Source organism: Theropithecus gelada, chromosome 10, assembly GCF_003255815.1.
Source record: "Theropithecus gelada isolate Dixy chromosome 10, Tgel_1.0, whole genome shotgun sequence".
In the NCBI taxonomy this organism is placed as follows: Eukaryota; Metazoa; Chordata; class Mammalia; order Primates; family Cercopithecidae; genus Theropithecus; species Theropithecus gelada.
The window spans coordinates 12,953,193-12,978,064 of NC_037678.1; the positions used below are offsets into that span (position 1 = coordinate 12,953,193).

General features: G+C 55.9%; 1 protein-coding gene across 5 annotated transcripts in view; it reads right to left on the reverse strand.

Moving 5' to 3' along the window:
* Positions 1 to 24,872, reverse strand: part of GGA1 (golgi associated, gamma adaptin ear containing, ARF binding protein 1) — a 27,279-nt gene continuing 2,407 nt past the window's right edge. Inside the window, exons 2-17 of one of the 5 annotated variants that reach the window (XM_025398739.1) lie at positions 21,581 to 21,665; positions 18,557 to 18,632; positions 16,712 to 16,810; positions 14,896 to 15,019; positions 14,349 to 14,449; positions 13,530 to 13,610; positions 11,851 to 11,991; positions 11,685 to 11,766; positions 10,249 to 10,356; positions 9,390 to 9,542; positions 4,088 to 4,152; positions 3,457 to 3,617; positions 2,458 to 2,654; positions 1,403 to 1,572; positions 1,055 to 1,165; positions 1 to 969 (exon numbers count right to left, since the gene is read on the reverse strand). In XM_025398739.1, the coding sequence (XP_025254524.1) occupies positions 859 to 969; positions 1,055 to 1,165; positions 1,403 to 1,572; positions 2,458 to 2,654; positions 3,457 to 3,617; positions 4,088 to 4,152; positions 9,390 to 9,542; positions 10,249 to 10,356; positions 11,685 to 11,766; positions 11,851 to 11,991; positions 13,530 to 13,610; positions 14,349 to 14,449; positions 14,896 to 15,019; positions 16,712 to 16,810; positions 18,557 to 18,632; positions 21,581 to 21,665 (1,865 nt within the window). In that variant the 3' untranslated portion in view covers positions 1 to 858. Of the gene's footprint in view, positions 970 to 1,054; positions 1,166 to 1,402; positions 1,573 to 2,457; positions 2,655 to 3,444; positions 3,618 to 4,087; positions 4,153 to 9,389; positions 9,543 to 10,248; positions 10,357 to 11,684; positions 11,767 to 11,850; positions 11,992 to 13,529; positions 13,611 to 14,348; positions 14,450 to 14,895; positions 15,020 to 16,711; positions 16,813 to 18,513; positions 18,633 to 21,580; positions 21,666 to 24,872 lie in introns of all 5 variants that reach the window. The other 4 variants (XM_025398740.1, XM_025398738.1, XM_025398737.1 and 1 more) reach the window with 4 other exon arrangements.

The following is a 24,872-nucleotide window of genomic DNA, read 5'->3' on the forward strand; positions in this document are numbered from 1 at the left end:
TCCAGGAAAAACGACGTTTTATTTTCATAAATACTCCTGCTCTCACTCACACACTGACCCCACTTCTGACCACGGACAGATGGATAGACAGACGTGAGACACCCATAGGAGGCCCCAGCAGAGGCCAATGAATGAAGGAGACACACTGAGAACTCTAGGTGCCCCACAGCCCCTCACTGGGGCCATGGCCTCGGGCATTACCCTTGAGCCCCCACAGTCCCTCAGGGGGCCCAATGGCAAAGGGAGACCCCCAGGAGGAGTAGGGGCCAGGTGAGGTTCCCCCAGCCTGGTCCCCTGTGGCTGTGACCATAGGGCCAATCCGGAAGAAAAGCAGAGTCAAACCACACACCAGAGTGCAAACAGCTGGGGATGTAGGCGTCACCCCCCCAGTCACTGGGTTCCTATGGAGGAGGCCTGAGCTGGTTCCCAGCTCCAGCATGGCCCCCGAGTTATGGCTGGGCCTTCCCATAAGGCATAAGACACAGGCAGGGAAGACCCCACCCCAGCTGGGGTTGGGGCTGGGCCTGAGGTCCTGGCCCTTCCATGACAGCTGTGCTTCCTCCCCATGACCCCAAGTTCTTCCAAGGCTACACAGCCCCTCCCTCTCCAGGTCCTGGTGATGGAGACCCCAGTGGCGCAAACCCAGGCCCAGCCTCCTACTGGGTTTGGCTCAGCAGGGGCAGGGCTGAGCAGGAGGGGGATGAGTCACTTGAGGGCTACAAGGGTGTGGGGAGAAGCACCAGGCCTGGGGGCGAATGGCCATGGGCAACAAAAGGTGTCCTTGGCCACCACTGCCTCCCTCCAGGCTGGACAGTGACCGGTCCCTCTGCCCCTTCCTCTCCCCAGCCCCTCTCTGTTCTAGAGGCTCCCCCAGGTTTCGGGTGCGGGGAACTGGTCCACGTCCCCCATCTCGTTGTAGGTCTGGTCGCCCATGGTGAAGGTGAGCTTGTAGCGGAGGCGAACCTTCTCCTGGGGAAGAGGTGGCAAAGGCAGAGGGGTCAGAGGAGGAGAAGTGGCCGCCTCCACCCTGCAGCACCGCCTCAGGGCCCCTTACCTTCTGGGGGTTGGCAAGCAGCAGGACTTGGGTGATTGCTGAGGGGTGGACTATGGGGTTAAACGCCGGCAGCTCCGTGCCGGAGGGTGGCTGCAGCTTCACCTTCATAACCTGCAGGCAGACAGCAGGATGGGCACAGCTAGCCCTGGCTGCTTGCCCTGCTCCAAGGAACCAGGCCCAGCCTGCCAGCTCCCCTCCGGGGGTCCTGGGGTCCAGTCCTTCTGGTCCCTTCTACCCCCTGAACACGCAAGAAGGGAGGGAGACCTGTCCCCTGACAGGTGGCTCCCCACCCAGCTCCATGTCACCCTGCCTTGAGAGGACAGAAGCATGCCCTGTTTGGCTTGTCACCTTGGGGACAGCTGACTGGAACACGATGTTGCGGATGGGCTGGGGGGCGGTGCTCAGCATGGAAACTACCACCACCAGCACGTCGGAGCGCCCTGGCAGTGGGTCACGGGCAAAATGGAAGAGGACGCGGAAGCCGTGCTGGTCATACACAGTCACGGGCAGGATGCTGCCTGTGGGAGAAGATGGGAGGGAGATGGGACAGCTGAGCTGGAGCACATTCGCTCAGCCCCCAGCCCCCACCTGGCTCACCTCAGGAGCTGATTGCTGTACTGGCAACAAGAGCAAAGCCCTCCCTTGGGGCCTTACCTGGACCATGGGCGGCAGTGCAGCCAGGGGCACAGAGCGGTGCAGAGCAGTGCCCAGAGAGGGCAGGTGAACCCCCAGTCTGATAGTGAAGGCAGGACACCCACCCCAGAGCCGAATCACAGCCCAGGTTCCCCCAATGCTGTGTGGCTGCTGCCTGGAGTGCTGGGGTGAGGGACTCTGGGCGAGGGTGAGGCTCACGCTGTGTGACCTCACTCCCCTTCTCTGAGCTCAGGGTTCTCCTACTGGTGAAAGGGCCAGCTCTGCCCACTGCTGGGAGACACTGCGGGGGTAGTGTCTTTGGTCACAGGGAGCTCATAGAGGGCAATCTGAGGACCACCAGGCCTCATGTGTCTGCTCGGGGCCTGGGGCTGGGCCATGGTCCCGCTACGGCTCCGGGGCTGGAAAAGCCCAGCCTTGGATCTGGGTCTTTATCATGGTTCAGTTCTGTAATTTGGGGGAGACCCCAAACCTCTCTGTGTCCTAAGCCCTGCCTTCCTGGGGAGGGAGAGGCCCAGAGTCCATTCCCTAGAGGTCTTCTTGCTGGAGTTTGTACAGCAGTCCTCTGATTACTCTGGGGCAGATAAGAAAACTAACTCCTGGGAAGGGCAGGGCCTTGTTCAGAGCTCCCCACTGGTTGGCCAGTGGCAGAGCCAGGGGAGCCCCGCTTTCCCACCAGCTTCCCCAGACAGAGCTCCTGACAGGGCAGCAAGCTGACCCAGCCCAGCCCAGCCTGCCCCAGCCCTACTCACTGGGCTTGATGGACTCCAGGGGCACAGTGATGCTGGCCAGTGAGAGCTCAGTTGGTATGGGCTGCTGTGGAGGCTTGGGGGGCTCTGGGGACACGGTGTGGAGAAGGCTGGTGGCGCTGGAGCTGGGGGAGCTGCAGCTGCTGCTCTTATTCTGCAGGTCCCGGAGTGTGAGCCGGGGGGCTGGCTGCTGCTTCTCCCTTAATGGGGGGACAGTGCATTAAGAAGGGATTCTTGGCCAGGCGTGGTGGCTCACGCCTGTAATTCCAATACTTTCGGAGGCTGAGGCGGGCAGATCACTTGAGCTAAGGAGTTTGAGACCAGCCTGGGCAACATGGCAAAACCCAGTCTCTATAAAAAATACAAAAAACTAGCTGGGCGTGGTAGCGCGCACCTGTGGTCCCAGCTACTCAGGAGGCTGATGTAGGAGAACCGCTTGAGTTTGGGAGATGGAGGTTGCAGTGAGCCGAGATCATGCCACTGCACTCCAGCCTGGGACAGGGTGAGACTCCCTCTCAAAAAAAGAAAAAGAAGTGATTCTTTGGTGATGGAGAGATCAGGGGCACAGGAAAGGCTAGGCTTCCTGGCTCTGTCCCTGACACGTGGCTGTCTCTCTGGCCTTGGGTCTTCTTACCTTTAGAAGGAGCAGCTCTTGTTCTCCCTACCCTCTGTACCCCACCTGCTCACTCCAGCCCAGTGTCCTCCCTTCTGCTGGCCTTCTGGGCCTTTCTCAAGGGAGCTGCGAAAGCCTGAGGGGAGGCCAGGCCAGTGGGCCTAGGTCTCATAAACTGTGCTCTGTGAGCTGGGCCCAGGTCTGCCTTGGGCACTGCTGTGTTTCCAGAGGCAGGTGCAGTGCTTGGCATCTGCTGCTTATAGAATAAGACAGCAACGAGCCTCTCCCTGCTGGGCCTGGACAAGCCCAGGAGAAGCTGCTGGTTTGTGGGAACAGGAAGTGCTCCCCACCCCATGCCAGCCATGGTGGGCCCTCACCACCGCACTTGCTGGGACTCCGGGGGCAGCGACTGCTGCAGGAGGGTCTTCCCCAGGAGGTCTAGGTCGTCCAGACCGCTGCTTGCTGGCAGGGATGTCTGCGCTGGGGGTCTGCTTTCCATACTGGGGGCCTGGGCCAGAGCAGGGGCTGGGGGCTCAGTGGCATCCGACGACTGTGGGGAAAAGGATGCAGGTGGGGTGGGGCTGTCTAGAGAGGTGTCAGCATCACCTGATCCTGCCCTGAGGCTCAGTGTCCTCCCTGCAAATGACATCTGGGAAAGCAGTCACAGAGGTGAGGACCCCAGACCACCCGTGTCCATGATGCAGGGTGGCTGGGTCTGGTTGAGGTTCTATATTCCAGGGGCCTCCGTCACCCTCAAGGGAAAGGAAGAGGGAGTGCCCATCTCAATCCCAATCCCAAAGGCTGGGCTGCAGCCCCAAGGCTGAGACGTGGTGAAGACACAGCTGGAGGTAAGGAGAGGCCCTCTACCCTGGGTGGGTGCCTCCAGGTCCCTGGGCCACCCCCTGGTCCTGGGCCCTTGAGCAGAGCCCACCCATCCTTTCAGTTTCCCCAGGCTGCTTGTCCCAGCTGCCCTGACCCTGGGACTGGGACAGGCCAGGCTAGTTTGTAGTCCCCTCCTACCTGGAAGCTGTTCCATCCGGTACCATCCAGGCTCAGGCCTGAAGGGGGTGTGGGGTCACTGAGGCCTGAGGGGAAAGCAGGAGAGAGGTGAAGGAGCTGGGCTGACCCTGCAGACGCTAGACAGCCGAGGGGCCATGTGTGCTGGCGTGGGGCTCCCTGCCCCTTTCCGACGCTCGGCACAGAGGGGAGAAACTCACACTCTCAGAGGGAACCAGCAGCAGAGCAGAGCTAGAAACCAAGATCCCGGCAGCCCCTTGTGCTGACCCCACACACGCTTCCCCTCTTCCTGGCCAGGCCACTCCAAAGCTACTGTGCACACAGACAACAGACATCAGGACTTTCATCTTCACTTGTCATCTGGCAGCAGAGAACAGGGCTGGGCTGCAGGGAGAAGAGGTTCCTCTCCTCATGCATCCAGGCAAGCAGAGAGCAGCTCTGTGCCCACCACTGGTCCACTCGAGGGACGCCTGCTGCATGACCATGGGCTAGGCACCGTGCTGGCTAAGCCACAGTGTCTCCAAGAATACGAGGACAGGACTGGACTGGGGGTGATGCTTAAGACACTGTTGGCCAGGCCGGGCGCGGTGGCTCAAGCCTGTAATCCCAGCACTTTGGGAGGCCGAGACGGGCGGATCAGGAGGTCAGGAGATCGAGACCATCCTGGCTAACACGATGAAACCCCGTCTCTACTAAAAATACAAAAAACTAGCCGGGCGAAGTGGCGGGCGCCTGTAGTCCCAGCTACTCGGGAGGCTGAGGCAGGAGAATGGTGTAAACCCGGGAGGCGGAGCTTGCAGTGAGCTGAGATCCGGCCACTGCACTCCAGCCTGGGCGACAAAGCCAGACTCCGTCTCAAAAAAAAAAAAAAAAAAAAAAAAAAAAGACACTGTTGGCCCTGGCACATGCCAGTGAGGCTCACTGGTACTATGGAGGGCTGGGGGGCCCTGTGGATGGCCCTGGAACTAGCTGCCGATGGGAAGGAGGTAGCAGGTCACCAGCCAGCCTGACCTCTGCCTGCCCTGGAATACTGTCCGCCAAGTTCACCCCAGATCTGACCTAGAGAAGATAAGGGATCTTGTTTCTAGCAAATCCTGAAAACGTGAGGTCCAAACCGAAGTGCTACCTGACAGGCAAGGCAAAGGTACCAGGAAGCTGTGACAGGTGGGTATCTTCTAGATGCATTTCTTAAGAGGCCAGAGATAAAGTACATTGATGATGCTCTAGATGCGTCAGGCCCTTCAGATGCTGGTCTTGCTTAATCCTCAAACAACCTTCAAAGGTAGGGGTGAGCTTCTCAGCTCTCTTTTAGGGGTAAGAAAATGGACTCAGGCTTGGTAAATAACCTGCCCGACAACACGCAGCTGGAAAGTGGCAGAGTCTGGACTCGGACAGAGCATGGCCTGACTACAAGCATTTGAACAGAACTCTGCCACTTGGCTGTGTGATCTTGGGGGGTAACAGCCTCTGCTGTAAAATGCAGACACCAGCCAGGTGCAGTGGCTAATGTCTGTAATCGCAGCTATTTGGGAAGCCGAAGCTGGGGTTTGAGATAAGCCCAGGCAGCACAGAGACTATTTCTAAAGAATAAAAGGAAAATAGCCGGGCGTGGTGGCTTACACCTGTAATCCCAGCACTTTGGGAGGCCGAGGCGGGCGGATCATGAGGTCAGGAGATTGAGACCATCCTGGCTAACATGGTTAACATGGTGAAACCCCGTCTCCACTAAAAAAAAAAAAAAAAAAAAAGGCCGGGCGCGGTGACTCAATCCCGTAATCCCAGCACTTTGGGAGGCTGAGACGGGCGGATCAAGAGGTCAGGAGATCGAGACCATCCTGGCTAACATGGTGAAACCCCGTCTCTACTAAAAAATACAAAAAAACTAGCCGGGCGAGGTGGCGGGCACCTGTAGTCCCAGCTACTCGGGAGGCTGAGGCAGGAGAATGGTGTGAACCCGGGAGGCGGAGCTTGCAGTGAGCTGAGATCCGGCCACTGCACTCCAGCCTGGGCGACAGAGCGAGACTCCGTCTCAAAAAAAAAAAAAAAAATTTAGCCGGGTGTGGTGGCAGGTGCCTGTAGTCCCCTCTACTAGGGAGGCTGAGGCAGGAGAATGGCACAAACCTGGGAAGCAGAAGTTGCAGTGAGCCGAGATCACGCCACTACACTCCAGCCTGAGTGATAGAGCAAGACTCTGTCTCAAAAAAAAAAAAAAAAAGAAAAAAAAAAGAATAAAAGGAAAAAAAATTAGCCAGTGCCTCTGGTCCCATCTACTTGAGAGGCTGAGATGGGAGGATTAGTCGAGGCCAGAAGTTTGAGACCAGCCTGAGCAATACAGTGAGACCCCCATCTCAAAACCAAAAAGAGGTGGGTGCAGCGGCTCATGCCTGTCATCCCAGCATTTTTGGAAGCCGAGGTGGGTGGATCACTTGAGGCCAGGAGTGCAATACCAGCCTGGCCAACACAGGTGAAACCCTGTGTCTACAAAAAATAAATTAACTGGGCGTGGCGGCACATACCTATAGTCCCAACTACTTAGGAGCCTGAGATGGGAGGCGCGCTTGAGACGGGGGAGGTTAAGGCTGCCTGAACACCCTCCTTGACGGACAGGAACCTGTCTCCCACCCCTGCCGTGAAGAAGAGTGAGGACCAGCCCCCTGTGTGGCCCCAGGGCCTCCTCCATTCCCCAGGCCCAGGCTGCAGGTTGCCCTGGCACTTCTGGCTCCTGTGTCCCCATGCTTTGCCTCTGAGAGGAAACCAGAAGGAAGCTGGTGGCTGAGGACTGTGCCAGTGCAGTGCGGGACAGGAAGTGCGGCCGCACCTCGCTTCTCCCATGGAGGTGTTGCTGCAGCTGCTGGCTGGGGGCTGGTGGCCCTGCAGTACTTCCCTACCCACTGCCCCTCAGGGAGCTGCTGCCCAGGGCTGGCTCCACAGGAGAAGATAAATCTTGCATGAGCGTTCCTGTCCCTTGACGTTTACCCTGTTCTCTGTAGAACGGGGTAAAGGTCTTCTCCCTGCAGTCACCCTTGGCTCTGAATGAAGAGGGGGCAGCTGCATGGGGCTTGTAAGCGGCTTCAGGGAGGATGCTGGCTGCTGGGTTCACAAAGGGAGCTCACAACTGGGCCTCCTTTCCCCTCAGCTCTCCTTCTCCTTCAGCTCTCCCTCCACACTCCGGGTCCTCACTTCCCTTTCCTTGCTTATGAACAATGAGTTAGAGCAGCTAGCAGCTTGGAGTGTGGCTTCAGGATCAGGGCCCAGCTCAAGTCCTGGAGTCCTTTCTGCACAAGTCACCCAGCCTTTCTTTTTCTGTTTTTTGGTGAGATGCAGCCTTGCTCTGTCACCCAGGCTGGAGTGCAGTGGCGCCATCTCAGCTCACTGTAACCTCCGCCTCCCCAGTTCAAACAATTTTCCTGCCTCAGCCTCTCCAGTAGCTGGGATTACAAGCATGTGCCACCACGCCCAGCTAATTTTTTTTTTTTTTTTTTTGAGATGGAGTCTTGGTCTGTCGCCCAGGCTGGAGTGCAGTGGCGCGATCTGGGCTCACTGCAAGCTCCGCCTCCCAGGTTCACGCCATTCTCCTGCCTCAGCCTCCCGAGCAGCTGGGACTACAGGCACCTGCCACCTCGCCTGGCTAATTTTTTTGTATTTTTTAGTAGAGACGGGGGTTTCACTGTGTTAGCCAGGATGGTCTTGATCTCCTGACCTTGTGATCTGCCCGTCTCGGCCTCCCAAAGTGCTGGGATTACAGGCTTGAGCCACCACGCCCGGCCTAATTTTGTATTTTTAATAGAGACGGGGTTTCACCATGTTGGCCAGGCTAGTTTCAAACTCCTGACCTCAAGTGATCCCTCCGCCTCGGCCTCCCAAAGTGCTGGGATTACAAGCGTGAGCCACCGCGCCTTTCTTCTTCTTTTTTTTTTTTTGGAGACGGAGTCTCGCTCTGTCGCCCAGGCTGGAGTGCAGTGGTATGATCTCGGCTCACTGCAAGCTCTGCCACCTGGGTTCACGCCATTCTCCTGCCTCAGCCTCCTGAGTAACTGGGACTACAGGTGCCTGCCACCACGCCCGGCTAATTTTTTTGTATTTTTAGTAGAGATGGGGTTTCACCATGTTAGCCAGGATGGTCTCGATCTCCTGACCTCGTGATCCGCCGGCTTTGGCCTCCCGAAGTACTGGGATGACAGGTGTGAGCCCCCGCACCCAGCCTCCACCATGCCTTTCTATGCTGCCATTTCCTCATCGCCGTGCAGTGGAGCTATTAACGGTGCCTGCCTGCGGAGACTGCGAGGGTCACCTAAGACAGGGCCACCTAAGACAGGGTCACCTAAGACAGGGCCACCTAAGACAGGGTCACCTAAGACAGGGTCACCTAAGGCAGGACCACCTAAGACAGGGTCACCTAAGACAGGACCACCTAAGACAGGGTCACCTAAGGCAGGGCCACCTAACACAGGGTCACCTAAGACAGGACCAGCTAACACACGACAGAATGCAGTAGTGGGCACCACCTAAGGGAGCACTCCTGGAACCCAGGCAGACCCCGCCTAGGACACCCCGGGCCCCCATAACTTCTTCAAGGCCTTCGGGTCTGGTTTTTGCTTCAGAACTGGCTCAGGAGACCACAGTCTGACTCTTGGCTTCCAACACATCCCTGAGGATTCCTTTGATGGGCCCTAACACTTCTGCTCTTCATCCCTTCAGTGGCTCTCAGGAGGAGGCTCTTCTGATCTCAGCTCTCGGATAGGGCTGCTGCCCTGAGAGCCGCTTGAAACCCAAACGTGGTTTGGGCAGCTGGGACCGCTTTGCTGCTTCCCCGGGGTGAGCCTGAGCCTGCCTGGGAGTAACAGCAGGCCTGGCCCTGGACCAACTTGGATCACCGAGTCCCTCATGCTCTGGCTAGTTTCTCTGGAGCCTCTGGGTGCTGTGGAACCCTCCCTCTCCTCTTGGTGGATGAAGAAACTGCTGAACTTTTGCCCAGACAGTTCCCAATTCCAGGCTCTAACCTGTTGCAGGGAAATCCCCTGGTTTCCCCCCAGGCTGCCAGAGCCTGAATGCTGGTTAGCTTATCTGAGGCTGGCTTAGAGGCTGCCAGCCTCACCCTCTGGCTGTGTGGCCTCGCACAAGCTCCTAACTTCCCCGAGCCTCAGTTTCCTCCGTTGTGAAGTGGGCCTAATGCTCATCCACGTGCCCCACAGGATTGACACCTGGGGTACATGGTGCTGGTATTCTGCTAGCTGTGAGTGCGCCCTGGGATCATGCCCCATCTGCTGCTGAGCCCGCCCTCCTCCAGGCCTGGCCCCTTCCTCACCCAGAGACATGAGCTCGTCGTCAAGCAGGGAAACTGAGGCACTGGGCTGCTCGGGGCTGGCCTGCTCGCCAGGGCGGGTGGGCATGGCTGGGTAGGTGGTGCCCGCAGGCGGGAGATCCAGGCCTGAGAGATCCAGCAGGGCTGAGGTGCTCCCTGGGGTGGGAAAGAAGAGGCTGGCAAGTCCTGGGTGTACACGTGTCTTTTGGAGCCCACGGGTTGCGGGGGAGCAGCACCTAACCCTGACGCTTTATCACCAGCCTCCTGCCTCTGGCCACACCAGCCCCTGCCTGGAAGCTGCTCAACAGGACCTCTCTTTGGCATATGTTGGTACTTCTGTCCAGAATGTATTTCCTTCTTAGCTCTACTGGGCAACTGCTACCCATCCTTAAGGCCCTGCTGAAACTTGGCTGCTTCCGTGTGGCACCTCCATCCCCACTTCTCCCTAACAGAACCAATTCTAACCCCTTTTGTGACCCCCCAAGGCTCCTATCTTACCCTTATTAGAACTGAGTCTGTAATGTTTACTTTCCTAAACCCCCTCCCACTTTCTGATAAATAAAGCCTCGGGGGTGTCATCCAGCCCTATACAACAGGTGCCAGATTTGTCAAAGAAAGCCTTCTTCTGACTGTCCTCACCAAACCCTCAGCTCCCCCCGCAGCATCCAGATTCTTCCCCTACAGCTGCAGGCTTGGCACAGACTTCACCCCCAGCTCCCTCACTGGGGCCTTCCCATCTTAAGGGGCCAGGGTCACCCTGGCAGTCATTCCAGCAGCTCTGAGAACAGCACACCACCCTGCAATCTCTGTGCCCCTCCAGCCTGATGGGTGCCCTCCCAGCTCTCCTGCCCCACTTTCTCACCAGGGATGGAGCCGGCTGTGGCATCACCGTTGACCTCCTCACCCCGCACCAGCTGCTTATACAGGTTGATCACCTGGGTGAGGTTGTCATTGGCCTGCAGGATCTCCGCTGGAACAGGCAGGAGGGGAGAGGCCAGGCTGAAGGACTGTGGGGGCCTCTGGGCGGCAGGAGACGAGGACCCCACATCCATCACAGCCTGTGTGTGAGGGGAAGGGGTAGGGGCAGGGGCAGGGGAACAGCCCATCTTGTCTGCTGAGGCTCCGGCCCTCCGCTACCTCCCTGGTCTCATCTCCCACCCTCCCCTCATTCGCTCCCTGCCATACTGTTTGGGCTGTCTTAACATACTGGGCCCGCTCCCGCCTCTAGGCCTCCACTCCAGCTGTGCTCTCTGGCTGCCCCGGATCTCTGCACAGCTTCATCCCTTATTGCCTTCAGGTCTTCACCCAAGGCTCACCTCAGGGCGGCCTGTCCTAAACCCCTCCTGCACTACCTCATCCCTTCCCTGCTTCCCTTCCTCCATGTCACCACCGTGACAAACTGTCGGTGCTCATGGACTTGGTTATTGTCTGTCTCCTCTCACTAAACTACCACAAGGAGGCTTTTGTCAACCTTTTTTTTTTTTTTTAAATACAAATATATTTAAAATAGAGACTGGGTCTATGTTGCCCAGGCTGGTCTTGAACTCCTGGCCTAAAGCAATCCTCCCACCTTGGCCCCCAAAGTGCTGGGATTACAGGTGTGAACCACCGTACCTGGCCTTTTGCAAACTTTGGTCAGTGCCAGATTCCTGAGGGCCTAGAACAGTGCCTGGCACCAATGAGGCCCTCAGCAACACTGCCTGCCCGGGTGCCAGGGTGTGGGGCAATCTGGGCAGTGAGCCTTTTGGGTGGGGCTCCTGCTTAACGAGGGAGTGGATGGTACCCAGACCGCAGCCCAAGTGGCCTAGGTTGACACGTGGGCAGAGATCAAGGAAAAGAACCTGGTATGTGGCCCTGGCAGAAGCCTTCAGGCTCAGGTCTGGAATTGCCCAGGGCCGTGGGATGCACTCTTAGCTTCCATTCGCCCTCACCAGGGAGGAAGGTCTAGGGGCAGATGGCCCTCCGTCTCCCCCGGCTCTGCCACGGTTCTGCTCTGTGATCTGGGCAAGTCATTTTCCTCCCTTAACCCCAGTTGTGAAAAGGGGATGGTTCTGCCTCCTGTGCAGCTGCGGGCAGTAAATGAGGTGCCTGTTAAGGCGGCTGGCCCACAGGGCCTCTCAACAGCGAGGCGGCCCCTCCTCTGTGTCCTCAGAGTGGAAAAACCCAGGGTCGGTGCTGGAGAAGGGGGGCCCCCTGGTGGTGGCTCCTTCCAACTGCAGATACTTAGCAGGCCTGGGGGAGGTCGGGGCAGGAGATGGAGAGTGGGGGACCTGACCTCAGCACCTGCCCCGGGCTCACCTAAGGCCTCATCATTGTCCTCTGTGTCGCTGGCTAGTCGAAACAGCGTGGGCCGCATCCGCTCACAGCGCTGGTACAGTTCCTGAGGGCAGCAGGGTGGGCGGGTCAGGGTCTGCGTGGGCTGTGGAGTGGGCGGGGAGTGGGGGAGTCGGGGAGGCAGGTGCACCTTCATGAGGTCCTCGCTGCTGCCGGCTGCTGCGCCGCCCTGGCTGTGGCTCATCACCATCTCCGTGAGCAGTTTCACATTGTTGTTCACCTCCTCGATGGCATTCACCCGCTTCGAGATCTTCTCCATCCGCTTCTGGTCCTGGGGACACATTGGCCAAGGGCCCCTGAGAATCTTTGGCCTGGACAAGGCACCGCCCCCTGCCACTTGAGAGTGTGTGTGCTGGGATCCGGGTTGACAGCTGGGTGACTGTGGGATCAGACTCTGGGTGGGGCTCCAGCAGGCCCTGCCAGAAGCCCCTCATGCCCAGGAAGGGTACTGTGGTCCAAGAAGCCCCCAGTGTCCAGGCCTCTGCACAAGCTCATCAGGATCTCCCAAGATGGCCCAGGAACCTGGGTTTCCAAGCCCTTCACCAGGTGCTTCTGAAGGCCAGGGCCCTACACCTCCACTGTGGTTCTCAGTGACTCTTGCCCTCCTTGTGTTTGCCCTTTCAAAGGAGGTTCCTGTACTTTACAGTGGAAGGGGACCTCTGTGGTCATCAGGTACAGCCTAGAAACGAGCACGAAGACCCTTCCAGTGTTGGTGCCTGGCAGATGGGGGAGCCCGTGCCTTTAAAGGCTGCTGTCGGGAGTGGCCTGGCTTTCCCCTTCCCCTTTGCTTACTGTGCGTGCCCCTCCTTTGCAGAGTGAAAGGTGGCCTCATGCTGTCCTCCCACCTTGGCCTCCAAAGTGCTGGGATTACAGACATGAGCCACCACATCCAGTTTTGAAACTTTTTGTTCAGCACTTTGGGAGTCTGAGATGGGAGGGACATTGAGTCCAGGAGTTCGAGACTAGCTTGGGCAACAAAGGGAGACGCTGTCTCTACAAAAAATAAAATTAGCTGGGTGTTGGAGCGTGTGCCTTTGGTCCCAGCTACTCGGGAGGTTGAGGTGGGAGGATGGCTTGAGCCCAGGAGGTCAAGGCTGCAGTGAGCCATGATCGTGCCACTGCACTCCAGAATGAGATCCTGTCTCAATTAAAAAAAAAAAGTTTCAGCAGGCACCCAGGCAACATATGTATATTTACTTAAAAATTAAACATTTGGCCATGCCTGTAATCCCAGCACTTTGGGAGGCCAAGGCAGGCAGATTGCTCGAGCCCAGGAGTTCCAGACCAGCCTGGGCAACATGGCAAAACCCCTTCTCCACAAAAAAGAAAATACAAAAATTATACAGGTGTGGTGGCACATGTATTTAGTGCCAGAGGCCTGGGAGGCCGAGGTAGGAGGACTGCTTGAGCCCAGGAGGTTGAGGCTGCAATGAGCCATGATCATGCCACTGTGCTCCCGCCTAGGCAAGAGAGTGAGTCCCTGTCTCAAAAGAAATCTCCTCATATACATACACATATACATACTTACATATATTTATGTATTTTTAAAAATACACTAAGGCCTAATTCGTTTCTAACTTTTGACAAAGAGGTAGCCAGCCTCCCAAAGGCCCATCCAGAGCAAGTCACCCAGGCTGCCAGGAATCCTTCCCTGCACACCCTGGTCGCCCAGCCATCAGCTTCTCTGCTGTGCCAGCCCTGGGTCACTGCAGGGCTCCTTCCACGTGAAGACACATACAGTCCCATCTCGGTGGCCCAGCTCAATACCCCCATCCCGCCTCCTCCCTGTGCTCTAGGCTCAGCTGCTACCTCCTGCACCATCTCTTTGATGAGCTTATTGGCTGCGCGGAGGTCTTCGGGATGGGAGCTCTTCAGCAGGCGGGCCAGCATCTGCAGAGACAGAGGGATGTGACCGTGAGGGCAACACCTGGGCCAGGGGTCAGAAGACTGGAGTCACATGATGGCTCCCTGCTTCCTGCCTGTGGGACATGAATAAGTTACTTAAGCTCTCTGTGAAATGGTGAGAATTTATTGACATCTGATAGGGTGGCCACAGGCCAGTGGAGACACTGCGTGTAAGGTGCACATCACAGCGCCTGGCAGAAATAAGTAATCAACAAATGCTGCTCCTTATATCCCCATGGCTGAGAACCTTTCTGGGACAATGTACGAGAGCCTTAGCAGTAGATACCCTCCAGCGCTAGGGCTGGGACTGGGGAGAGGGGAGCTTTAACTTTAACCTCTTTATTTTAATCTTACCTCCTCCTGGGCTGGTTAATTTTTCACCCACAAGTTTTAATTTTATTAACATTAACAAAAAATTAGTAAAATTCTTATTGAAAAGGTCAAAATACGTAGAGATATGTAAACTCCTGATCAACCTATGAAATGCCCTCAAACAAACTCCAGGGACACTAGACACACTCCTATTTATTAAACGTGGGGATGCTGTATGGGACACACTCAGCACACATCAAGTGCCCAGTAAACAGCACCCATCATCCACAACGATGCCTGGGCTCAGTGTGTGCCTCTGTTCCAACAGCTGATGCCAGAGCAGCTAGGGGCCAGAACCCACGGACCCCAACCTGGGCTTGGAGTCCCCAGTGTGCCTCCTTGGAGTCTCACCTTGGATTTCTCCTCATCTTCAAAGATCACATTCTTGGGCCGTGGAGGAGGAAGGGGAAAGGTAGTGTCATCTGGAAGCTTGGGGTCGGACTTCACAATTCCTGGATTAGATGAGTGTCAGAAAGGCTGTCAATATGTCCCAGGCCCAGGGGTAGGGGTGACACGGGGACGGGGGCAGGCAAGGGCAGGACAGAAGAGGGAGGTCAGTCTGTTGCCAGCACGCTGGTTCTGGACTCTTGGTGGCCTGGGCCTGCTCCTACCTACTCCATCAAAATTGCCTGGGGGAGATGGTTTGGGGACCCATATTTTGAGGCTACTCCCTGGAGACCACTCTTTGAGGGGAAGCTTGATTCGAACTCACCTTCTTTCCACCCAAGCTAGCCTCGGGCAGAGCACAGAAGGCCACACTACCTGTATGTTCTCCAGGAGTTAAAGGACAGACCCATGGCCTTGCTGGCTCAGAAGCCCCTGAAGCTGCTGGAGCCCCAGCTCATGGTGGGGGAGGGGAGGGCAGGCCCTGGTCACCCCCCGACCCTGTGTGCCTCACCCTGCTTCTTTAGCATCTGGTAGGCCTCTGCGATTTTCACCTCCTCGGGCAGGCCCACTGTCCAGCTGTAGAGGAGCTCCAAGATCTTGTTTTTCACCTTCTCCGATGTCCGAGAGCCCAGATACTTCAGGGACACAGTAGGGAGGCCTTTGATACTGCCCGGCCCTACTCACTTCAGCCTCAAGCCCTGTCCACACCCTACTGCCTCCCCAGGACTCCCCGGGAAGCCCTCTGACCTACAGGGTCCTCACAGCCCCACCCAACCAGCCTGGGGTAGACTGAGTTCACCTACTACCCCTGCCACTTATTAGCTGGGTCAGCCCTCAGTGTCTGTTTCCCCACTGCTGGGTGGCACCATGGTGAGGATACAGAACTGATATGAGGGACAGGCCTGCTCATGGTTGGCTCTGGGAACTTAGCCTTGACATCCCAGGAAGGAGGAGCCAGAGGCCTCCAGGCTGCCCAGGGAGGGGTGAGGGTGGAACTGGGAGGCCCTGGGCCTACTCCCCATTTCCTACCAGCAAACTGGGCTGGGGAAAGTGGCTCTCACACCAGAGTCCCCTCTTGGGAGGAGAATGGGAGGCCATATGGGTCATTCAGTAGCTCTGGTCAAAGGATGGGTCTGAGCAAAGAAGGGCCAAGGGGGTGGGTTGTCACTCAAACAGCTTAAGAAATGTTCACAGTAGGCCGGAGGCGGTGGCTCACGTCTGTAATCCCAGCACTGTGGGAAGCCAACGCGGGTGGATCATGAGGTCAGGAGTTCAAGACCAGCTGACCAATATGGTGAAACCCTGCCTCTACTGAAAATACAAAATTAGCTGGGCGTGGTGGTGGGCGCCTATAATTGCAGCTACTCGGGAGGATGAGGCAGGAGAACAGCTCAAATCCGGGAGGTGGAGGGTGCAGTGAGCTGAAATCGTGCCATTACACTCCAGCCTGGGTGACAAGAGTGAAACTCCTTGTCCAAAAAAAAAAAAAGTTTCTGGTAGGTAGGCCGGGCATGGTGGCTCATGCCTGTAGTTCCAGCACTTTGGGAGGCCACGGCAGGCGGATCACGGGGTCCGGAGTTCTAGACCAGCCTGGCCAACATGGTGAAACCCCATCTCTACTAAAAATATAAAAAATTAGCAGGGCATGGTGGCGTGCGCCTGTAATCCCAGCTACTTGGGAGGCTGAGGCAGGAGAATTGCTTGAACCCAGGAGGCGGAGGTTATGGTGAGCAGAGACCGTGCCACTGCACTCCAGCCTGGGTGACAAAGGAAGACTCTGTCTCCAAAAAACTTTAAAAAAAAGAAATGTTCACGGTCTGTGGGAAGATTCCTTGGGCTGAGCTGGGGATGATGGCCCATCTGGAGCCAGCAGGCTCCATCACTCAGGTCTGTGGCCTTGGATGCTGAGGTCCAGGGAGGGTGCTCTTGTGTGGTGGGGACAGGGAAACCTGCCAGAGACCAGGTAGGGTGCTATGGCCAAGTCCACAGGGAGTGATTTCAGGCCAGAGATCGCTGACACATACAGCCATCTGTCGGCTGTACGTATTCCCTGGGATCATTTCTCCCTAAGCACCGGGCAGTTCCATGGCTGCCCCGCCCCTGGCCAGCCTGGAAACACTCCTCTGAGACCCCAGGCTGTCCCAGAATCAGGTATGAGGGGACTGTGAGAAGGGATCTGTGTTTGTCCTATGTCTGAGTTCTAATGGGGGGCTGAGGTGACACCCCAGCAGGAGGCTCCCTGGAAAAGTCGCTCCACAGTCTGAAGGTCCCCTTTCCTCTCCCCACATCTGATAGGGCAAGTCTGAGTTTGGGCTGGGGGCACCAACCTTGGGAGACACGACCTTGATGAGCTCGTTGAGAAAGCGGAACTTGCCCACTTCGTCGTGGAACCGCTTGCCGCAGCTCTTCATGCATGTTTCCAGCACCTGTGCAGGGATGGGGGATGGGAGGGGACGCCCAGGAGCATCAGAGGCCACGGCCTCCCTCCCATGCCTTGGCCAGGGGCCAGAAGCCCATGGGTGGGCATTCAGAAGGGAGGGAACGGCTTGTGAGGATGGAAGATTCTGAGTCACAGCGGCCTCTGGGACTGATCATCACCCCCTTGAGAGATAGGGTCAGGTGACCTGCAGTGCCCAGCAATGCCCAACCTGTAGCGATGCTCTAGTCCCGTTCATAGCTTAGGCCCCACATCTGAGTACCAACTGTACATTATTTTCTTACTATTTTTCCTTTTTTTTTTTGAGACAGAGTTTTACTCTTGTTATCCAGGCTGGAATGCAATGGCATGATCTCGGCTCACTGTAACATCTGCCTCCTGAGTTCAAGTGATTCTCCTGCCTCAGCCTCCCGAGTGGCTGAGATTATAGGCACCCGCCACTACTCCTGGCTAATTTTGTATTTTTAGTAGACACGGGGTTTCTCCATGTTGGTCAGGCTGATCTCGAACTCCCGACCTCAGGTGATCCGCCCGCCTCGGCCTCCCAAAGTGCTGGTATTACAGGCGTGAGCCACTGTGCCTGGCCTATTTTTCCTTTTTTAAAAAAACCTTATATGAGCAACGTCTACCTTGGCCTCATCCTAAGGTATATCTATGAAATCATCGGACTAGTTATACTCAAGAAAATGTTAAAACAAATATATAACAATAATGATTATTATTTAGAGACAGGGTCTCACTCTGTTGTCCAGGCTGGAGTACAGTGGCACAATCATAGCTCACTGTAGCTTTGAACTCCTTGCCTCAGGCAAGCCTCCTGCCTTTGCCTCCCAAAGTGCTGAAATTACAGGTATAAGCCACTGCACCCAATTAAACACATAAGTACTAAAAGAGAAACTGTTGGCTGGGCGCGGTGGCTTAAACCTGTAATCCCAGCACTCTGGGAGGCAGAGACGGGTGGATCACGAGGTCAGGAGATCGAGACCATCCTGACTAACACTGTGAAACCCCGTCTCTACTAAAAAAAAAAATACAAAAAACTAGCTGGGCGAGGTGGCGGGCGCCTGTAGTCCCAGCTACTGGGGAGGCTGAGGCAGGAGAAAGGCGTGAACCCAGGAGGAGGAGCTTGCAGTGAGCCAAAATCGCGCCACTGCATTCCAGCCTGGGTGACAGAGTGAGACTCCACGTCAAAAAAAAAAAAAAAAGAGAGAAACTGTTTCTCTACCACCACTTAAAATCAGCTTTGCTTTATGGTGGGTTGGTATGTGGCCCATGCTGGAGGCCACAGACGTACACCCCTCTCTCCTCTGCTATTGAACAGATGCGAAACCTCAGGCCTGAGCCCAAGCGCCACCCCTTAGCTTTACAAACGTGCAGATCTCTGGATGCAGATACTCCAGGAGTGTGGCCTTGGCAGGTCTGGGTGGAGCCCTGATTCCATGTGTTAAATACGCTTCCTTGAAAGGCAGCCGATGTGCAGCTGAAGCAAGGAACCCCTGGACCAGATGACCGTAGAGGGCCTTTGCTCAGCAAGAGGCCTATGTGTATGGATGCTGGGGTGGGAGGCCAGCCTGCTGGCTGTGGTGGGACCCTTGGGGCGGGCCCGGACCTCTATCCTGGGCCATCTTAGCACAACTCTCTTGGGCTCTGAAGAGCCTTATGGACCCCAAGAACTTCAGTCTTGGCCTCCCTTGGTGTCATCACATGGCCGGGGACGGATGGCCTGGATTCTCACCGTCAAGGCCTGGATCGCCTCCCACTCCTGCGGGGACTGGATCTTGTGGGCCAGCAGTCGGGTGGCGAGTGGAGGCCTGGGTGGGAGGAACAACACAGAGCCAGAGTCGCCACGGAGTCCCGGTCACCCTAGGGGAGGGCCGTGACCCCAGCCCGCCGGGACTGCAGCCCTCCTCCAAGGAGCCCTGGTCACCCTAGGGGAGGGTCACCACTCCAGCCTGCCGCTGAGACTTCGGCCCTCCAAGGTTTCTGCAGGCATATGCAAAGGCCCAGCTCCCCCTCCAGATCAGATACGGCCTGGGATTGTGGCAAGGCGGGGCCAGGCAGAGAGTGCAGGCGGGGACCTTCAAAAGGTGTGAGCTCAGCTCCTGGGCTGGCCTAAGAACTCTGACGTGTCACGTCCTTGGCTTGGCTTGCCATAGAGACAAGTACAATATGCTACGAGAGACGGGCTGACACAGTTCCCCAGGAACTCAAGATGGCAAAGGATGTTCTGTTGTGGCAAATCAGAGCAGCTTCATGGTGGAGGTGGTGACATTCATCTACCAGACTGTAAAAGACCCATTGCCATCGACGGCAAGAGCTCACATGTGCTGAACTGGTCACGTGTGAGGAGGCTCACATGCACTTTCCTGCCTAAGCTGCATAAGGCAGGCAGCACTGTCATTCCCACCTCACCGTGGGAAGTTCCTTCAAGTGTGAAGAAACTGACTCTCGGAGACAACCACTCACCCAAGGTTGCTCAGCTAAGAGAGGGGACGGGACTCATACCCAAGCAACATGACTCCAAAGCACACACATACCACTGTCTGTGGTCCCGAAACTTTAGTATCACCAAGGGAGGCCACTAAGAATGTCCACTCCTGGCCAGGCGCAGTGGCTCACGCCTGTAATCCCAGCACTTTGGGAGGCCGAGGCGGGCAGATCATGAGGTCAGGAGATTGAGACCATCCTGGCTAACACGGTGAAACCTCGTCTCTACTAAAAAATACAAAAAAATTAGCCAGGCATGGTGGCAGGTGCCTGTAGTCCCAGCTGCTCGGGAGGCTGAGGCAGAACGGCATGAACCTGGGAGGCACAGCTTGCAGTGAGCCAAGATGGCGCCACTGCACTCCAGCCTGGGCGACAGAGGAAGACTCTGTCTCAAAAAAAAAAAAAAAAAGACTGTCCACTCCCAACCCCCCACTGGAGAGTTGAGTTTGGGGGCAGCCCAAGAATGGGCATTTATTTATTTTTTTGAGATGGAGTCTCACCCCGTCACCATACTGGAGTGCACTGGTGCAATCTCGACTCACTGCAACCTCGGCTTCCCGGGTTCAAGTGATTCTCCTGCCTCAGCCTCCCAAGTAGCTGAGACTACAGGCACATACCACCACACTCTGCTAATTTTTGTATTTTCAGTAGAGACGGGGTTTCACCGTGTTGGCCAGGATGGTCTCGATCTCTTGGCCTCATGATCCGCCCGCCTCAGCCTCTCACAGTGCTGGGATTATAGGCATGAGCCACCACGCCTGGCCTTATTTTTTATTATTTATTTATTTATTTATTTATTTTTGAGATGGAGTTTCACTTCATCGCCCAGGCTAAAGTGCAATGGCACGATCTCGGCTCACTGCAACCTCTACCTCCGGAATTCAAGTGATTCTCCTGCCTTAGCCTGCCAAGTAGCTGGGATTACAGGCAGGCACCACCATGCCCGACTAATTTTTTTTGTATTTTTAGTAGAGACAGGGTTTCTCCATGTTGGTAAGGCTGGTCTTGAACTCCCAACCTCAGGTAATCCGCCTGCCTTGGCCTCCCAAAGTGCTGGGATTATAGGCATGAGCCAACGCACCCGGCCTATCTATTTATTTATTTATTTATTTTGAGATGGAGTCTCTCTCTGTCGCCCAGGCTGGAGTGCAGTGGCGCGATCTCCACTCAATGCAATCTCCGCCTCCCGGGTTCCTGCCATTCTCCTGCCTCAGCCTCCCATGTAGCTGGGACTACAGGCACCGCCACCGCTCCCGGCTAATTTTTGTATTTTTAGTAGAAACAGGGTTTCACCGTGTTAGCCAGGATGGTCTCGATCTCCTGACCTCGTGATCCGCCTGTCTAGGCCTCCCAAAGTGCTGCGATTACAGGCATGAGCCACCGCGCCCGGCCCTTTTTTTAAAAATTTTTTAAGAGATGAGGTCTTGCTATGTTGCCCAGGGTAGCCTCAAGGGATCCTCCCGCCTTGGCCTTCCCAGTAACTGAGATTACAGATGTGCGCCACCATGCCTGGCTAAGAATGTACATTTCTCACAAGTATTCTAGGTAATTCTTTGTTTTGTTTTTTGAGACAGAATCTCATTCTGCTGCCCAGGCTGGAGGGCAGTGGCGCAATCTCGGCTCATTGCAATCTCTGTCTCTTGGGTTCAATCAATTCTCCTGCTTCAGCCTCCTGAGTAGCTGGGATTACAGGCATGCACCACTATGTCCAGCTAATTTTTGCATTTTTAGTAGAGACGGGGTGTCACCATGTTGACCAGGCTCGTCTCAAACTCCCAACCTCAAGTAATCCGCCCACCTCGGCCTTCCAAAGTGCTGGTACTATAGGCATGAGCCACTGTGCCTGGCCAACATTCTAGGTGATTCTAACACAGGAAGTTCTGGTTCTTCCTTGAGGAAAGGACCTACTGGCCTCCTCCCAGTTGGGGAACACGCAGTTCTCCCTCTGGGGGGCCCTTCCCCACAAAGCACTGGCTGCGGGTCCAGCAGGCCTGGGTCTTACCAAGCTCAGGACTAGCATTTTCTCCCTGTGAGATGTGGGGGCAGATCTGAGTCCTCTGAGCCTTGATTTCTTTACCTGTTACATGGAACCAGCAAGGCCCACCCCAGAGAGTGACACCCAAACAGCATTCAGTACCAAGTGACCTTATCCTCATCACTTTGTGAGTATGTTCAGAATGAAAACCGGGTGTCCACCCACTCAGGCCTCTGTACCCGAGACTGGGTTCTGGAGAGTGCAGGGCAGTGCAAACAAGCGGGGCCGGCTACCTACCCCTCAAAGTCCTCGTTGAGCTGCTCGCAGAAGCCGTTGATGCTGGCCCAGTCAAGCTCCTTGTTCAGGGGGTTCGTGGCTCTATCTGGAAGAGGAGAGCTGGGGTCACTGTGGCCTGGCAGTGGGATTCCTGCTCTTCCGCTCCTGACCCTGACAAAGGTGTGGTCAGGAGTGGGAGGGGAGTGCGACTGAGCACGTGGGAAAGCTCTCCCCTTGCCTTCCTGCCCAGACAGCCTCAAGACCTGAGCGCGGGTGTAAACAGACAGATGAGCACAGCTGCTCTCCTAAGGGCCCCACTTTTAGAGACTATGGTCAGGGCTCTTTCCCACCTCCCCATTCCCCCCACCCCTGCAGCTGGACCCATCAGGCCAGCCCCATCTCCTCTGATTCTGCTGAGAACAGTGTCTCCATAATTCTCATGGAATTTATGCTCAGAGGAGATCCAGAAGTAAGGGAGAAAAAAATCAGAGTCCCGCCCTCAAGGAGCCGTGTAGCCGGGAAGTGTGCTAAGGGAAGCTAGGTTCTCAATAAAGTGTGACAGAGGGAAGCCAAGGAGCTGCAGAAACACAGGGGAGGGGACTCAGTTCAGTTTGGGGTTAGGGAGACTGCCTGGAAGAGGCAACACACAAGCAGGGGCCAGGAGTCACCCAGGCTGGAGCTGGTCCACCTCTGACCCGCACGTGGCTGCATGGGCAGGAAAGATGTGGGTAGCTGCACGAGGCAGAGAATGAGGGGCCTCAGTAAGGAGTATGGGTCTTACCATCACAACAGGTTCAGAAAGCCTTCATTCCCTTGGGAGTGGCTCCGGTGTCCCCTTCCCTAATCCTGTACTCCTGCCCAGGGGGGTAGCAGTGCTGGATCGGTTCTCTCATGTCCCCCAGCCTGCTATGGCACTGCATCCCAGCCACTCATGTCCACACCTGTCTCCCCTTGGCAAATGAATGAATGAATGAGCAGTCAGCTGAGGGCAGGCAAGGGGTGAGGTTCTGGGGAAGTCTGAATCCAGAAATGGGTAGTGGCAAGGAAAGAGGGCCAACAGGTCTACATGAAGTGGGTGTGAACACGACCGGATGGTCACCCCTTTAACCCCCAATACTGGTTAAACAACAATCTAGGTTACATGCTTCCCTGAACCTCGATTTCCCCATCTTGTAAAGTTGGAATGAAATATGGATTTTTTTTTTTTTTTTGAGACAGAGTCTCGTGCTGTTGCCTAGGCTGGAGTGAGTGGTGCGATCTCAGCTCACTGCAAGCTCGGCCTCCCAGGTTCACGCCATTCTCCTGCCTCAGCCTCCCGAGTAGCTGGGACTACAGGTGCCCGCCACCACGCCCAGCTAATGTTTTTGTATTTTTAGTAGAGATGGGGTTTCACTATGTTAGCCAGGACGGTCTCGATCTCCTGACCTTGTGATCAGCCCACCCCGGCCTCCCAAAGTGTTGGGATTACTGGTGTGAGCCACCTGCTGGATTTTTTTTGTTTTGTTTTGAGAAGGAGTCTCCCTCTGTCGCCCAGGCTGGAGTAAAATGGCGAGATCTTGGCTCACTGCAATCTCTGCCTCCTGGGTTCAAGCGATTCTCCTGCTTCAGACTCCTAAGAGTAGCTGGGATTACAGGTGTCCACCACCATGCCTGGCTAATTTTTTTGTATTTTTGGTAGAGACAGGGTTTCACCATGTTGGTCAGGCTGGTCTCGAACTCCTGACCTCAAATGATCCACCCACCTCGGCCACCCAAAGTGCTGGGATTACAGGCATGAGCCACTGCACCTGCTGAAATATGGATTTTGGATGACAAAATACTTTTTGCATGGGAAGGCCATGGGGACAGCCAGAGCCCGATCTTCATTTCTCCACACCCCACCTCTAACTATCACCCCTTCCCAGCCAGTTCTGCCCAAGCCTAAGCACTGAGCTGAGGGTGTGGAAGGACAGCCCAGGAGGTAGAACAGAGAAGGATGTGTGAACAGGAGGCTGGGGACTGACCCAGCATGTGACGCCTGCCCTGGGCCATATGTTATGGCAGGGGGCCCAAAGCCCTGGAATCCCAGTGGCTGGCAGCCATTCATCCAACTCAGATTTAAGTATTCTGGGTGCTGGGGCTCCAGCAGTGAACAGACAAAATCCTGCCCTCCTGAAGTTCACTGCCCAGCAAGAGAAACAATGAATACTGAGATTAACAAACCCAGCAGTACTGCAGACTGTTGCGAAATGTTACAGAGCAAAGCAAAGCAAGGAGAAGTGCAGAAAGCCTAGCGGGTTGGGGGCTGCTCTCCCAGAGGGCTCTCGGAGGACTCTGGAGCCCTTGGGAGCTGCTCTCTGGGAGGGCTCTCAGAGCTGAACTGAGATCAGAAGGACGAACATTCTCTCTGGATCTAGATCTCTGTCCCAGGAGCTCCACAAGACCCTCCAGTCCTTCAGAAAAACGAAGACCCTGGTGACCTCCTGGGGATACCACGAATATGACCCTCCCCACGCCAGGGGTAAGGGTAACTGTCTACTCTGCCTCCGAGTCCCCAAAAGCTGGGGAACACCAGTCTAAAGTTAGAGAATCACTGCCCATTCAATGACACCCAGCGGGAAGACCCTAAAACAGGAAGTCCTTCAAGTGTCAGAGACATGTGAGTGGGAGTGAGGTCAGAGAAGCTGATTCTGGACTCTTCCCGGGTCCGACGCCAGTGAAGAGGAAGCGCTGGCATCATGAGACATCATCTTTCTCCCCCTGCATCTGGCTGAAAGCCAGGGCCTCCAGGTCCAAGGAGATCCGACCGACCTCCTCGGCCCTTGGCCCCTGACCCTCGGCCCTCTTAATTCTATCCAAGGGCAATACCCTCCCTTGCAGCCAGTTGGGGAGAACACCTAGAGAGGGAGGGAGGTGTTTCACAACAGGGTAAGGCTCCACCCTGCCACTCTGGCAATAACATCATTTACCTCACCAGGCTGGGCGCAGTGGCTCACGCCCGTAATTCCAATACCTTGAGAGGCCGATGTGGGCGGATGAGTGGCTCACGCCTGTAATCCCAACACTTTGAGAGGCCGACGTGGGCGGATCACCTGAGGTCAGGAGTTCGAGATCGGCCTGGCCAACATGGTGAAAGCCTGTCTCTACTAAAAATACAAAATTAGCTGGGTGTGGTGGTGCACACCTGTAATCCCAGCCACTCAGGAGGCTGAGGCAGAAGAATCACTTGAACCCGGGAGGAGGAGGTTGCAGTGAGCCGAGATTGTGCCACTGCACTCCAGCCTGGGTGACAAGAGCAAAAACCTGTCTCAAAAAAAAAAAAAAAAAAAGAAAA